We start from the raw sequence: 15,290 nt of genomic DNA on the forward strand, positions 1-15,290 counted from the left end.
TTATAAGTGTTCATATCATAGTAAAATTTTACACTGAAGTCATTTTGGACAATATAGCAGCATCAACAAGCAATCCTTCTCCCTCACCTTTCTCCCAGGATTGAGAATAAAGTACTGAATTATTTCTTGCCAGAGTCTCTTGTAGCTAGAGGTGGTTTTGTGAGAGAGCTTAAGGCAATAAGTAGCATGGAGTATTCTTGGGGGCTTCTTGGAAAAAAATAGTTTTTCCTCAAGAATGAGAGACATACACAGTCATTGAGAACTCTTATTTCCTCCCTCCCTGCCTTTGTAGGCAGCAGTAGGAGAACATGTTACTTGGAACTGCAGTAGCCATCCTGAGACTGAAGCACTAAGCTAGATGGTGAAAGCCAGCATGCTAAAGACGGCAACATGGAAAAGAAAAGAAGAGCTCAGATTCTTGATGATGTTGTTGAGGCACTGAACCAAACTTGGGACACTCTTCCAGATTTGTTGTTAATAATAAGTATCCTGTAATTTAAACCACGGTTACTTGGATTTTCTCCTGAGAGTTTTATAATTTACAAGGAGTCAGCACAGTTCCTGAGATTGCTCACAGAGCCAGTAGCCCAATCTTCCCGTTTCACACACAGTTGCTTGGGACCAGAGGAAGAAAAAAAAATGGGGAGTGGAGGATAGCGTGGTCTGATACTCAGCCTGGACTCAGAAATGAGGTATGGCTGCCTTGTAAAGAGAGGTGGCAAACAGAATCAAAGGGGCTTTTTTCATGAGGGCTTTGGTGACCCTTGGGATTTAAGCACCTGTGGTGTTTTGCCCCTTTAAGATCACCAAGAAGCAGCACCCTGGACAGTGGCTTGGGGGCAGCAGACATCACCCAAGTGAGCAGAGGAGGTAACAAGCAGAATTTTTCTTAAGCACACCTGTGTCGTTTCCTAACAACTCTCAGGAGTGACAGGAAGAGACTTGGAAGAGGAGCCTGAGGTCTTGTGCCAGCACGTGGGGCTGCATATCCATGACAGGTAGCTGATATCTCTATGAGCTCGTTTGTTCCCAAAGACAGCGAGATCTGTGACATTCGTGATACACACAACACACATGATAATTGTTATTTCAGTAAATTCCTGACGACATACAATTCAAGCCATTCTGCAGACACAACATGCTAAAAGCAGTGTCTCCTTCTAAAATAACAGCTGAAAATCATTTTCATTGTAGATTGTAGAGTTTATGCAAGCCACACTCATGTGAATAAAGTAAGGACATGTTCTGTTATACCCTGAAGCATGCCTTGTTTTTGCGTTAGGCTGGCAGGGTGTTTTTGATGTGGTCCACACCCTTGCCTCTGTGAAGTTACTGGTCAGTGATTTTAAATGCATCCCCTCACCCACAGTGAAATCTGACACTACATTGTATGTAAAATAAATCAAAGCAGCGCAGGTCTGAGAAAGTCAAGATTGGGTACAGGGCCTTATACATGTTGGCCCAGAGTACCTCTGCTCCGAATTTGAGGCAATTTCAAGGAGGCTTCTCTCTGCATCTAGTTTGCTGTTGTCTCCGTTTATACAGTTTTAACCATTCAGATTATTTGGACCCCTTTTGCTATCATTTGTTAGTCTGGGTCATGGTTCACTCTAACATGTCAGAAATAGAGTGTTTTCCCAATCCTCAACCACACTAGGTAGAGTAAGAATTTCCAAGGTAAAGTTCTCCCTTGAGGGATATATGGGAATCTGCACCTTCAATGACTTTAAAGTAATAAAATGTCCAGATACACAGGTGGGAGGGGCCTGTCTACAATTCCAGCTCTTTATGTGCTGGCCTTACCATCCCTTTGGGACTGAGAATTCCTTGAGAGAAAGGACCATTTCTTACTTGTATTCCTTGCCATTCCTAGCACAGAGCAGGTGTTCTGAAAAGTCTGGCTAAATCGAATTGAAAAAAAAAAGAGAACCGAGGGCATTCTAGAATTGAATTATACTCCAACACACCCGCTTCTATGTATGTGAGAAACACTTTTTTAATGTTAGGATTAAATTTTGTTTTTGCTTGGGCATGCCTTCAGAATCAAATCCTAACTTCTTAATTGCTGCTTTAAGACTGAAAATTGTTTTCTCTTTAAAAGAAAAGTTTTTAAAGCCTCTATCTGTGCAAAGAATTGTGCTGGCTACTTTCACATGTTTTGCTACATTCCTTTAGGTACTTTCTATTCCCTTGTCAATCGAACTGAGCATTGTTTTTGCCAAATTATCTCAATTTAATATTTACTGATTTTTAATACTAGGTACACTATCCCCTCAGGTGGGTATTTTATCCTCTTGTTACAGATGAGAAAGCTGAAACTCTGAGGACGGAAGGGACTCATGCAGTTCCAAGGGTACAGAGTAGGAGGGAAGCTAGACCGTCTTCTGACTCTACGGACCATGCCTTTTCTTCGGCTCCATGGTTTCATTTCTTTCCCTTTAGTTATCTCTTTAGTTATTAATCACTTCACCCTTTTCAATCTCAAAAGAACTTTCTCCACAGTTTTCTTTTTTGTTCATAGTGATGTTTGTGCCGGAGATTCCTGAATGGGTGGGGTGTTGGGATGGAGGGACTGTAAAGAGTTGAAGAGATGTACTCATCTACGAGTTTGAGAAATTCTGAGTTGTGGGAGAATGTTTTGTAGAGTCTGTCATTAATTGCCTTAAGTACTTTTTTTTTCCTTGCCTGCCTCATTCCAAAGATGTTTTAATAAACGAACCTGACCAAACAGGTTATTTGGAATTTGTATTTACCATCACAATATTCTGAACAGTTGTGTTGTGAAGACCAGGGTACTGTGCATAGATGCCAGAGGTCCGGTCCCTTTGAATTGTTATTGTTTACCTGGTTTAGGCCTTTGCTATTCAGAATATAGTCCTTGGGCCACCAGGGTCACCATCTCCTGGGAGCTTGCCAGAAATGCAGATTAGCAGGTCCCACCAGAGGCCTATTGAATCAAAAGCTCTCTCTTGAGGCCTAAGCACATTAAAATTTAATGCAGTTAGACTAGTTTTTGCAGCAATCTTGGTCTGTTTTCTTGGAATCTACATCTTCTCTGCTTAAAATATATGCACACACACATTTGAAATTAATTCCTTATTATTTTGGTGAGGTTATTCTAATACATGTATTGTTCCATAGGCCTTATATTAGCTGGCTTTTGGAATGCCATTCAACTAATTAAATCAGCTACTTCTAGTTCTCTTAAAAAATTTTGCTCTGTTACTTTGATGTCAAGAACCATGTTTTATTTACCTTTGTGTCCACAGTTTCTTGTATGTAAGTGCTCAATAGGTTGAAAGCTGAATGAATTTTGAATTGATTTTTGATTGAACGAATGAGTGCATGGAAGAAGAGAAATCTGGATGGTACATTCCTTAAGGCTGGGACAATGTCTTAGCTATCCTGGAATTGCCAATGCTTCACAGAAAACCTATCAATAAATGCTTCTTGGTTAAGTTGTAGCTGTTAGATAAGGAGATGCTGTCTATTCCTGGCATAAGACCCCAGAGAACAGAAAGAGAAGGGGGGAAAAATGGAATGCTAAGTATAGTACTAGGGCCCGTCACAATTGTTACCTCAGCTAATCATCAGAGCATCTTGTCAACTGGGTATTATTTTACTAAGGCGGAAACTGAGTTCTGAAATTTAAGCACCTGGCCCAAGTTCACACGGCTAGCATCACAGCCTCATAATTTTTGGAAGTCATTTGCCATGTCGTTGTGTGCACTGCCCTGTTTCTGTAGAGATTGGAAGGTTATTATTTTCCTTTACAATATTTCCTATTATTTTCCTTTATAATAAAACACAAAATACACAACTTTCTGATTTCCCCTGGTGCATCAGAGGCGCTGTGGCTCTAGAGGAAAGAGCTCCTCCTCTTGCCTTTCAACAACAGACCAAGCAGGAACAATGGAGTGAAAAGCTACTCCCCTCCCCCCACCCCGCAGGTCGTTTTCTGCCAGCGGAACGCAGGGGCTGGAACCTTCAGGCGTGGGGGGGACCAGAGAGGAACGGACACACGGCCCGGCAGTTGCTTGGTAACGCCCGCTGGAGGAGTCCCTGCGTAATAAGGTCCCCGAGAAGTGTCACTGGCCCTGATTGGGACCCCGTACGTAGCCGGTTCTCTCCCCGGTAGCGGCCTGCCCCCGCTGCTTGGCGGGCTAGGACAGGGGAAATGTTGCAGGAGGAGTCGGATCTCGCTCTCATTATTGCCCAGATAGTCCAAAAGCTCAAGGGCTCCAATTTGTACGCTCAGTTGGAACGGCAGGCCTGGGTAAGTGAGCCTGAGTGGGAAGGGATGGAGACCAGCGGGGCCGTGGCGGTGCTTCGGCCTTCTTCTGCACCCCGCTGACCTAAGCCGAAGCCCGCCTCGGGTCTCTCCAGCTCCGCTCCTGGGCAGGGAAAAGCCTCCCTTCCAGGTGTAAGCTCCACTTGCTCAGTTTCGGGCGTGAGAGTAATAGATTTTTTTTTTTTTTTAAAGAAAGGTGGGGCACGTCACGCCTTTCTTCAGGCCAGAGAACCGCCGAGGCTATTCATTCATATTGTAGTCCTTTACAGGGTCTAATTTTTTAAGCTGCTGGCGTCAGTGGAGGTAGGTTGGACAACTTTTCCCATCCTGTAGGTGGGTTTGAGCCCCCAGGTACATTTTGGTTTCCGCGTCTATATATCACCTTCTTGCACTCTACCCTCCCTGCAATGATTGCCCGTCTAACCGTCCACTGGGCGTTTATCGAGTATTTTCTAATATGCTAAGTTCTTTGGATGCAGAGATTGATCAGGAGATCTTTCCCTTTTTTTGGTGAATGTGATAAATGGAATCACACAGTATGTAAAATTTTGTGCCTGGTTTCTGTCATTTTGCATAATGCTTTTGAAATTCATTCGTGTTGTTGGTATTTCAGTAGTTCTGTTCCTTTTTATTCTTGAGTAATATTTCATTGTTTGGATGTACTACGATTTGTTTATCCATTCATTGGTTGCTGGGCAGTTTTGGTTATAGAGCTATGGGTTGTTTCTGTTTATAGAGATTATGAGTAAAGCTAATACGTGTTTTCTGGTATAGGTTTTTTTTTTTTTTTTTTGCGGTACGCGGGCCTCTCACAGCTGTGGCCTCTCCCGTTGCGGAGCACAGGCTCCGGACGCGCAGGCTCAGCGGTCATGGCTCACGGGCCCAGCTGCTCCGCGGCATGTGGGATCTTCCCGGACCGGGGCACGAACCCGTGTTCCCTGCATCGGCAGGCGGAGTCTCAACCGCTGCGCCACCAGGGAAGCCCTTTGTTTTGGTTTTTAGTTTTCTTTTCTCTTGGATAAATACCTAGGAGTGGAATTGCTGAGTTGTATGGTAAGTGTATGTCTATAAGAATCTGCCAAACTTTTCCTAAGTGGCTGTATTATTTTGCATTTCCACCAGCAGTTATGAGGATTGTTCTGCATCCTTGCTAGTGCTTGATGTCAGTTTTTAATTAATTAATTTTTATTTATAATTACACTCCTCTAGTAGGAGCATAATGATATCCCATTGTGGCTTTAACTGCATTTGCCAAATGACTAAAGATATTGAGCATCTTATCAAATGTTTATATCTCCTTTGGTGAAGTAGTCTGTTCAAATCTTTTGCCTATTAAAAAAAAATGTGTTTGTTCTCATATTGTTGAATTGTAAGGATTCTTTATATATGGCATAAGTCCCTTATCAGATATGCAGCTTGCAAATACTCTCTCCCAGTCTGTGGTTTATCTTTTCATTTTCTTAACTGGGTCTTTCAAAGAGCAGAAATTTAGAATTTTGAAGACATACATTTTTATTAATTTCTTTCATGATTTGTGCTTTTTGTGCCCTGCCTAAGAATCTTTGCCTCCCCCAAGGTCTCAAAAAGTTTCTCCACAGTATGGAGTTTCCTTAAAAAACTAAAAATAGAACTACCATACAACCCAGCAATCCCACTACTGGGCATATACCCTGAGAAAACCATAATTCCAAAAGAGTCATGTACCAAAATGTTCATTGCAGCTCTATTTACAATAGCCAGGACATGGAAGCAACCTAAGTGCCCATCAACAGATGAATGGATACAGAAGATGTGGCACATATATACAATGGAATATTACTCAGCCATAAAAAGAAACGAAATTGAGTTATTTGTAGTGAGGTGGATGGACCTAGAGTCTGTCATACAGAGCAAAGTAAGTCAGAAAGAGAAAAACATACTGTATGCTAACACATATATATGGAATCTAAGAAAAAAAAAAAGGTCATGAAGAACCTAGGGGTAAAACGGGAATAAAGACACAGACCTACTAGAGAATGGACTTGAAGATATGGGGAAGGGGAAGGGTAAGCTGTGACAAAGTGAGAGAGTGGCATGGACATACATACGCTACCAAACGTAAAGTAGATAGCTAGTGGGAAGCAGCCGCATAGCACAGGGAGATTAGCTCAGTGTTTTGTGACCACCTAGAGGGGTGGGATAGGGAGGGTGGGAGGGAGGGAGACGCAAGATGGAAGAGATATGGGAACATATGTATATGTATAACTGATTCACTTTGTTATAAAGCAGAAACTAACACACCATTGTAAAGCAATTATACTCCAATAAAGATGTTAAAAAAAATTAAAAAAAATAAATGGTATCATGTCAGGAGGGAAAACCAGAAAACGATAAATTTCATATGTTTAAAAAAAAGAAAAGGAAAAAAAAGCTTCTCCTATGTTTTGTTCTGGAAGTTTTATTAGTTTTAGCTTGCACATTTAGATCTAGAATCCATTTTAAGTCAATTTTTATATATGATGTAATGTAAAGCTTTTTGTTGTTGTTGTTTTTTGCATGTGTATGTCCAATACCATACCTATTTCTAGTACTTATTTGTTGACAAATCTATCCTTTCTCCACTAATTTTCTTGGCACCTTTGCTGAAAATTGATTTAGTATACACACACACACGCGCGCGTGCGCACGTGTGCATGCACGAATATTTCTGACTCTATTCTGTTCCATCGATCTATTTGTCTATTATTATGCTAATACCACACTATTTTGATTTTTATAACTTTATAGTAAGTCTTGAAATCAGGTAATTAGTCGTCCAACTTTGTTTCTCTTTTTCAATATTGTTTTGACTACTCTAGGTACTTTGCTTTGCCATATGAATTTTAGAATCATCTTGTAAATTACTACAAAAAACTTACTGGGATTTGTATTGGGGTTATGTTGAATGTAGAGATCAATTTGGGGAGACTTGACATCTTAACAGTATTGAATTTTCTGGCCAATGAACATGCTTTGTGTCTCCATTTATTCTTATCTGCATCTACTCTCATCACTGTTTTATAGTTAAGTGCACAAATATTGCACATATTTTATTAAGATTTTCCCCAAGTATTTCATGTTTTTTTGATACTATTAACATGCTGACTTTTTTTCTCATTTCAGTTTCCAATTACTTGTTGTTAGTATACAGAAATAAAATTGATATTTGTATATTTACCATGTATCCTGGGGAGTTACTAAACTTACTTGTTAGTTATAGTACCGTTTTTGTAGATTGCTTAGTATTTTCCAAGTATATGTGTCATTTGCGAATAAAGATGTTTTACTTCTTCCTTTCCAATCAGTGTGCCTTTTAGTTCTTTTTCTTGCCTGTTACACTGACTAGTGACACCAGTGCAATGTTGTATGGATGCTTTTTGTTAGGTTGAAGAAGCTCTCTTCTATTCCTGGTTTTCTGAGTGTTTTATTACTAATTGATGTTGAATTTTGTTAAATACTTTTCTTGTATCTGGAGAGATGCTCATGTGATTTTTTAATATATGTTGATATGGTGAGTAATACTATTTGGTTTTGATTGTTGAACCAATTTTGCATTCCTAAGATAAATTCTACTTGGCTATAATGCATTGTCCTTATATATTTCTTGATTCAATTTGCTAATACTTTGTTGAAGATTTTGTGAGTATTTTTATAAAGGATATTGGTTTATAGTTTTACTTTAACATCTTTGTCTAGATTTGATATCAGGTAATGCTGATCTCTTAAATTGAGTTGAGAAGTGTTCCCTTCTCTCCTGTTTTCTGGAAGAATTTGTATAGAATTGATATTATTTCCTCCTTAAATGTTTGGTAGAATTCCCAATAACATTATTGGGGGCTGGAGTTTTCTTTGCGGGAACATTTTTTTTTTTGCGGTACGCGGGCCTCTCACTGTTGTGGCCTTTCCCGTTGCGGAGCACAGGCTCCGGACGCGCAGGCTCAGCGGCCATGGCTCACGGGCCCAGCCGCTCCATGGCATGTGGGATCTTCTTGGACCGGGGCACGAACCCGTGTCCCCTGCATCGGCAGGCAGACTCTCAACCACTGCGCCACCAGGGAAGCCCACGGGAACATTTTTTAATAAAGAATTTAATTTTTAAAACATGTGTGAGGCCATTCAGATTATCTTGTTGAGTGTTCCACATGCCCTTGGAAAGCATGAGCATTCTGCTGTTACTGTACTCTACATGTCAATTAGGTCAAATATATTGACAATTTTGTTCAAGTGTTCTATATCTTTACTGAGTATGGAGGCTTCAGTCAGTACAGTCAGGAGCCAAGCTAGGCTTGAGTTTTGTTATTACTGTCATTAGCTTCAGTGTACCACAAGCTTCAAATTCAGTGGGCTGCTGTAACTTTGTGCTTAGAAATAGTGCTGGGGTACTGGAGGGTTTTTCTCAGTGTCTGTATCCTCAGTTTTCATTTGTCTCGTTTGCCTGTGCCACAGAGGGAGGTCTCTCTCCATGCTCTGATCCCATCCTCAGCAGTAGCCTGTTGTTTGTTACTCAGTCCTAAGCTCATGGTAGATACAGGCGTTTTCTCTCCTCCTGGTCCTGTCTCAGTCCAGGTGCCTTGGGAGTGGGTCTTTGACAATGTTCCTTTCTCTTCTGCTTTTGGCAGCCAAACTTTGCCTTGTGGCAAATAATGGGTGAAAGAGAGATTCCTGCCTCTTCCTAGTTGTGGCTTACCTCTGCTATGTACTGGTACAGGATTTGGGGCCCGTGAGAGTTTTCTTACGTTTCCATGAGGAAGACAGTTTTTGTATCTATCTCACCCCCAGAAGCAACAAATTATTGCCTCCCTCAGAGGTTTAAGGCCTCTTCCTCAAATGAGAGGAGAGTTTGGGCAAGGTGGCATGGTTGCATGCTTGTTTTGTAGTGGTAGCCTATCCTTTCTTGTACACCTGTGCCACAGAAGGGGGCTCTCTGCAGTTCCTGCTCTCCGTCCTGATGGAGGCCTATGGAAGAGAGCATGCAAGTGAGTGTGAATTCCCCTTGGGTTTTGAGCTCCCAGTGTTTCTCAACTGACATGCTAGCCCACATCTCATCAATAACAGTTAACAATTTTAGCTGAATTCTTCGGTAGCCTCCTTTTCCTCCTGTGCTTTGCCAAATATGAAACAGTTTGGAGTCCCATCTGTCTTTAGAGGGGCTTGTTACTCTTTGGAATTTAGTTCACTTGATTGTCTTAAAACTTCAGTTTTATGGTGAGTTGAAAAGTTATGATTTTGTAGATTATACCACTTTTTCTCATTGTTAGGGTGGGAGTGATGTTCCTTATTCTGGCTGTCCACATCCTATGCATTAGCAGAAGTCCAATAGTAAGTGCTGAAGGATTGAATCTATGTCAGTGAGAAAGATTGGTCTGTAATTTTCCTTTCTTGTAATGTCTTTGACAAGTTTTATATCAAGGTTATACTGGCCTGATAAAATGGTAGGGAAGTGTTCCCCCCTTTTTTCTTTTCTATTTGATACAAAAATGTTTAACTGTGTTATTTCTTTCTTAAATGTTTGGAAGAATTCTCCATTGAAGCCTGTGTCTCAGATTTTCTTTTGAGAAGGTTTTTTATTTTGTTGTGTTTTGTTTTTAATTAGTAGACTTTATTTTTTATAATGGTTTTGGGCTTACAGAAAAATTAAGTAAAAGGTACAGAGTTCCCATACATCCCCTTTCCTTATATACTGTTTCCCTTATTATTGGCATCTTGCATTAGTGTGGTACATTTGTTACTATTGGTGGACCAATCGATATTGATACATTATTATTAAAGTCCACAGTTTTCATCAGGGTTCACTGTTTGTGTTGTACAGGTCTATGGATTTTGACAAATGTATAATACTGTGTATCTACTATTCCAGTATCTTACAGAATAGTTTTACAGTCCTAAAAAAAATCCCCTGTGCTCCACCTACGCATCCCTCCCTCCTTCCAAGCCCCTGGCAACCACTTGGTTTTTACTGTCTCTATAGTTTTGCCTTTGAGAATGTCCTATAGTTGTAATCATAACAGTATGTAGCTTCTTCAAATTGACTTCTTTCACTTGGCAATGTCCGTTATGTTACTGTATGTCTTTTTGTTTCTTGATAGCTTTTTTTTTCTGAATAATATTATATTGTGGGGATGTATCAATTTGTTTATACATTCACTATCTGTTGAAGGACATCTTGGTTGCTTCCAAGATTGGCAGTTATGAATAAAACTGGTATAAACATTCCTGGGTAGATTTTTGTGTTGACATAAGTTTTCAGCTAATTTTGGTAAATACCAAGAAGCATGATTTCTGGCTTGTATGGTAAAAATTTGGTAGAAACTGACAACTTGTCTTCCATTGTGGCTATACCATTTTTGCATTCTCACCAGCACTGATTGAGAGTTCCTGTTGCTGTACCTTCTCACCAGCATTTGGTGTTATCAGTGTTTTAGATTTTGGCCATTCTGATAGGTGTGTTGTGATATCTCACTGTTGTTTTAATTTGCAATTCCGTAGTGACATGTGATATTGAATATCTTTTCATATGTTTATTTGCCGTCTGTATGTCTTCTTTGGTGAGGTGTCCCTTCAGGTCTTTTGCCCATTTTTAATTGGGTGTTCTTATTGTTGAGTTTTAGGAGTCTGTTTTATGTTTTGGGTACAAGTCCTTTATCAGATATGTGCTTTGCAAATATCTTCTCCCAATTTGTGGCCAGTCTTTTCATTCTCTTAGCAGTATCTTTCTCAGAGAAGTTTTTAATTTTAATGAAGTCCAACTTATCAATTTTTTTCTTTTATGGATCATGCTTTTGGTGTTATGTCTAAGAATTAATCACCAAACTTAGATTTTATCCTATGTTATCTTTTAGAAGTCTTATGGATCTGGGTTTTACATTTATGATCCTTTTTTTTTTTTTTTTTTGCATGTGGATGACCAGTTGTTCCAGTACAATTTGTTGAAAAGACTGTCTTTGCTCCATTGAATTGCCTTTGCTCTTTTTTCAAAGATCAGTTGACTATATTTGTGTTGGTATTTCTGAGTCTCTATTCTATTCCATTGATCTACTTGTCTATTTTTTAACATTACCACATTGTCTTGATTTTGGTAGCTTTATAATAAGTTGAAGTTGTCAGTCCTCCAGTTTTGTTCTGCTTCAGCATTGTGTTGGAAAGATTTTAAAGAACAGATTCAATTTTTAATAGATATAGGAGTATTCAGATTTTCTATTCCTTCTATTGTCAGCTTTGATAAATTGTGTTTTTCAAAGAATTTGTTCATTTAAATGATATAAATAATTGGCTTAAAGTTGTCTATAATAAGCTATTATTTCTTTATAAGGTCTGAAAAGTCTGTCACAGTTTCTGATTATGAAAATTTGTTTGCATGTGTGTCTTTGAACAGTTTTGCTAGGTGTTTATCTATTTAATTGATCTCATCAAAGAACCAGTTTTAGCTTTGCAGTTTTCTCTTAATTTTGGATCACATCTTTATTATTAATTTTCTCCTATTTTCTTTGGGATTGATTTGCTGTTCTTTTTTTAGTTTCTTGCGATGGAAACTTAGATCATGGATTTCAAGACTTTTTTTCTGTTCTAAAATATGCATTTAAGGCTATGATTTTTCCCCTAAGCACTACTTTAATTGCATTCCACAGTTTTAATGAGTTATATTTTTACTATCCTTTTGTATAAAACATTTCCTAATTTTTTTTGTCATTTAAAAAATTTGACCCAAGGGCTATCCTGAAGTATATTGCTTAATTTCCAAGCCATTAATATTTTCTTTTTGTACTTTTTTCGAAGTACAGTTGCTGTACAATATTATATGTTATAGGTGTAAAATATAGTGATTCACAATTTTTAAAAGTTGTACTCCACTTATAGTTGTTATAAAATATTGGCTATATTCACCATATGGTACAGTATATCCTTGTAGTTATTTTATACCTAATAGTTTATACCTCTTAATCCCCTACTCCTATATTGCTCCTCCCTTCCCTCTCCCCACTGGTAATGACTAGTTTGTTTTCTGTATCTGTGAGTATGCTTCTTTTTTGTTTATTCACTAGTTTAAAAATTTTTTAGATTTCACATATAAGTGATATCATATAGCATTTGTCTTTCTGTATGACCTATTTCACTTAGCATAATGACTTCCAAGTCCATCGATGTTGCTGCAAATGGCAAAATTTTGTTCTTTTTTATGGCTGAGTAGTATTCCATTGCATGCATATATATATATATGTGTGTGTGTGTGTATGTGTATATATATACGTGTGTGTATATATTTTTTATATATATATATATATATATAATCTCCCATCTTCTTTATCCATTCATCTAATGATGAACACTTAGGTGGCTTCCATATCTTGGCAATTGCAAATAATGCTGCTATGAACATTGAGGTGCATGTATCTTTTTGAATTAGTGTTTTTGGTTTTTTTGGATATGCACCCAGGAGTGGAATTGCTGGATCATATGGTAGTTCTATTTTTAGTTTTTTGAGAAACTGCCATACTGTTTTCCATAGTGGCTGTACCAATTTACATTCCCACTAACAGTGTAGGAGGGTTCCCTTTTCTCCACATCCTCGCCAACATTTGTAACTTGTGTTCTTCATGATAACTATTCTGATAGGTATGAGCTTTCGATGTGCATTTCCCTGATGATTAACAATGTTGAGCATCTTTTCATGTGCCTTTTGGCCATCTGCATTTCTTCTTTCAAAAAATGTCTATTCAGTTCTTCTGCCCATTTTTTAATCAGGTAGTGTTTTTTTATATTGAGTTGTATGAGCTGTTTATATGTGTTGCATATTAATCCCTTATCAGACATATCATTTGCAAATATTTTCTCCCATTCAGTAGGTTGTCTTTTTGCTTTGTCAGTGGTTTTCTTTGATGTGCCAAAGCTTTTAAATTTAATTAGACTGCATTTGTTTATTTGCTTTTATTTCCTATGATTTAGGAGATGGATCCAAAAAATTATTGCTGTGATTTATGTCAAAGAGTGTTCTGCTTATATTTTTCTCTAGGAGTTTTATAGTATCTGGTCTTACATTTAGGTCTTTAATTCATTTTGAGTTTATTTTTGTATATGGTGTTACAGAATATTCAAATTTGTTTTTTTACATGTAGCTGTCCAGGTTTCCCAGAACCACTTATTGAAGAGACTGTTTTTTCTCTGTTGTATATTCTTGCCTCCTTTGTTGCAGATTAATTGACCTTAAGTGTGTGGGTTTATTTCTGGGCTGTCTATCATGTTGCATTGATATATGTGTCTGGGTTTTTTGTTTTTTTTTTTTTTTTTTTTTTTTTTGCGGTATGCGGACCTCTCACTATTGTGGCCTCTCCCATTGCGGAGCACGGGCTCCGGACGCGCAGGCTCAGCGGCCATGGCTCACAGGCCCAGCCGCTCCGCGGCATGTGGGCTCTTCCCGGACCGGGGCACAAACCCGTGTCCCCTGCATTGGCAGGTGGACTGTCAACCACTGCACCACCAGGGAAGCCCTATCTGTCTGTTTTTGTGCCAATATTATACTGTTTTGATTACTATAGCTTTGTAGTATGAAGTCAAGGAGCATGATTCCTCAGCTCTGTTCTTTTTCTCAAGATTTTCTTGGCTGTTTGGGGTCTTTTGTATTTCGATACAAATTTTAAAATTATTTGTTCTAGTTCTGTGAAAAATGCCATTGGTATTTTGATAGGGATTGCACTGAACCTGTAGATTGCCTTGGGTATTATGGTTATTTTGACAATATCGATTCTTCCAATTCAAGAACACGGTGTATCTTTCCATCTGTTTGTGTTGTCTTCAGTTTCTTTCATCAATGTCTAGCAGTTTTCTGAGTATAGGTCTTTTACTTCCTTAGGTAGGTTTATTCCGAGGTATTTTATTGGTTTTGATGTGATGGTAAATGGGATTGTTTCCTTAATTTCTCTTTCTGATTGTTGTTAGTGTATAGAAATGAAATAGATTTCTGTATATTAATTTTGTATCCTTCAACTTTATTCTATGCATTGATGAGCTCTTGTTTTCTGGTGGCATCTTTGAGATTTTCTATGTATAGTATCATGTCAATGTTATTGATTTCCAGCTTAATGTCAGTGTTGTCAGAGAACATTTTCTGACTGATTAAATATTTTAAAATTTGTTGAGGCTTGCTTTACAATCTAGTATGTAGTCAATTTTGCTGCGTGTTCCACATGCACTTGTAAATAATGTGTATCTGTCACTGTTGGGTCAGGCTGGCTATATATGTCACTGAAATCCAGGTGTCAGTTATGCTGTTCAGCTTTTCTATAATCTTATTGAATTTTTTTCTGTTTGTTACCAGCTATTCAAAGATATATGTTTAAATCTCCCATCATGCTTGTATATTTGTCTATTTCTTTTAATTCTCTAAATTTTTAAATTTATTTTAATTTTAAGGCTATTTCATTGGTTGTATATAGCTTTATATTGTGATAGCTTCCTGGTGGATTAACCCCTTAATCTTTATGAAATGTCCTTCTTTATCTCTAATAAGGTTCTCACCTTAAAGTCTGTTTTGTCCAGTGTTAGTATAGCCACAACAGCTCTTTTTGATTAGTGGTTGCATGGTATGACTTTTTCCATACTTTTATTTTCACCCTTTCTGCATCAGCGTCCTTGTATAGTTGTTTTTTAAATCCAGGCTGACAAATCTTTTTATTTTATTATTTAGTATATTTACATTTAATGAATTTACTGATATATTTGTTTTTATATTTCTGGTCTTAATATTTGGTTTTTTAATTTGATACATTTGCTTCACATTCTGCTTTCTCTCTTTTCTTGTATGCTTCTGGATTATTCAGATTTTATTCAGATATTTTTGTTGTTCTATTTTCATCTCCATTAATGTGATAGTTACACATTATTTTACTGTTATTTATGTAGCTACCCTAGAGGTTACAGCATTTATTCTTGATTAATTGTAGTCTTGAATAAACTAATTTTTTTTTTTTTACTATTTCCCTGTAATGTA

At 38.0% G+C, this 15,290-nt stretch overlaps 1 protein-coding gene across 5 annotated transcripts in view; it reads left to right on the forward strand.

Moving 5' to 3' along the window:
* Window positions 1-3,944: 3,944 nt before the first annotated feature.
* The window catches only part of TBC1D19 (TBC1 domain family member 19), a 155,453-nt gene continuing 144,107 nt past the window's right edge, over window positions 3,945-15,290 (forward strand). For 2 of the 5 annotated variants that reach the window (XM_060299222.1, XM_030832234.2), the window contains exon 1: window positions 3,946-4,276. In XM_060299222.1, coding sequence (XP_060155205.1) covers window positions 4,178-4,276 — 99 coding nt within the window. In that variant the 5' untranslated portion in view covers window positions 3,946-4,177. Of the gene's footprint in view, window positions 4,277-15,290 lie in introns of all 5 variants that reach the window. The other 3 variants (XM_060299223.1, XM_030832233.2, XM_030832232.2) reach the window with 3 other exon arrangements.

Source organism: Globicephala melas, chromosome 5, assembly GCF_963455315.2.
Source record: "Globicephala melas chromosome 5, mGloMel1.2, whole genome shotgun sequence".
In the NCBI taxonomy this organism is placed as follows: domain Eukaryota; kingdom Metazoa; phylum Chordata; class Mammalia; order Artiodactyla; family Delphinidae; genus Globicephala; species Globicephala melas.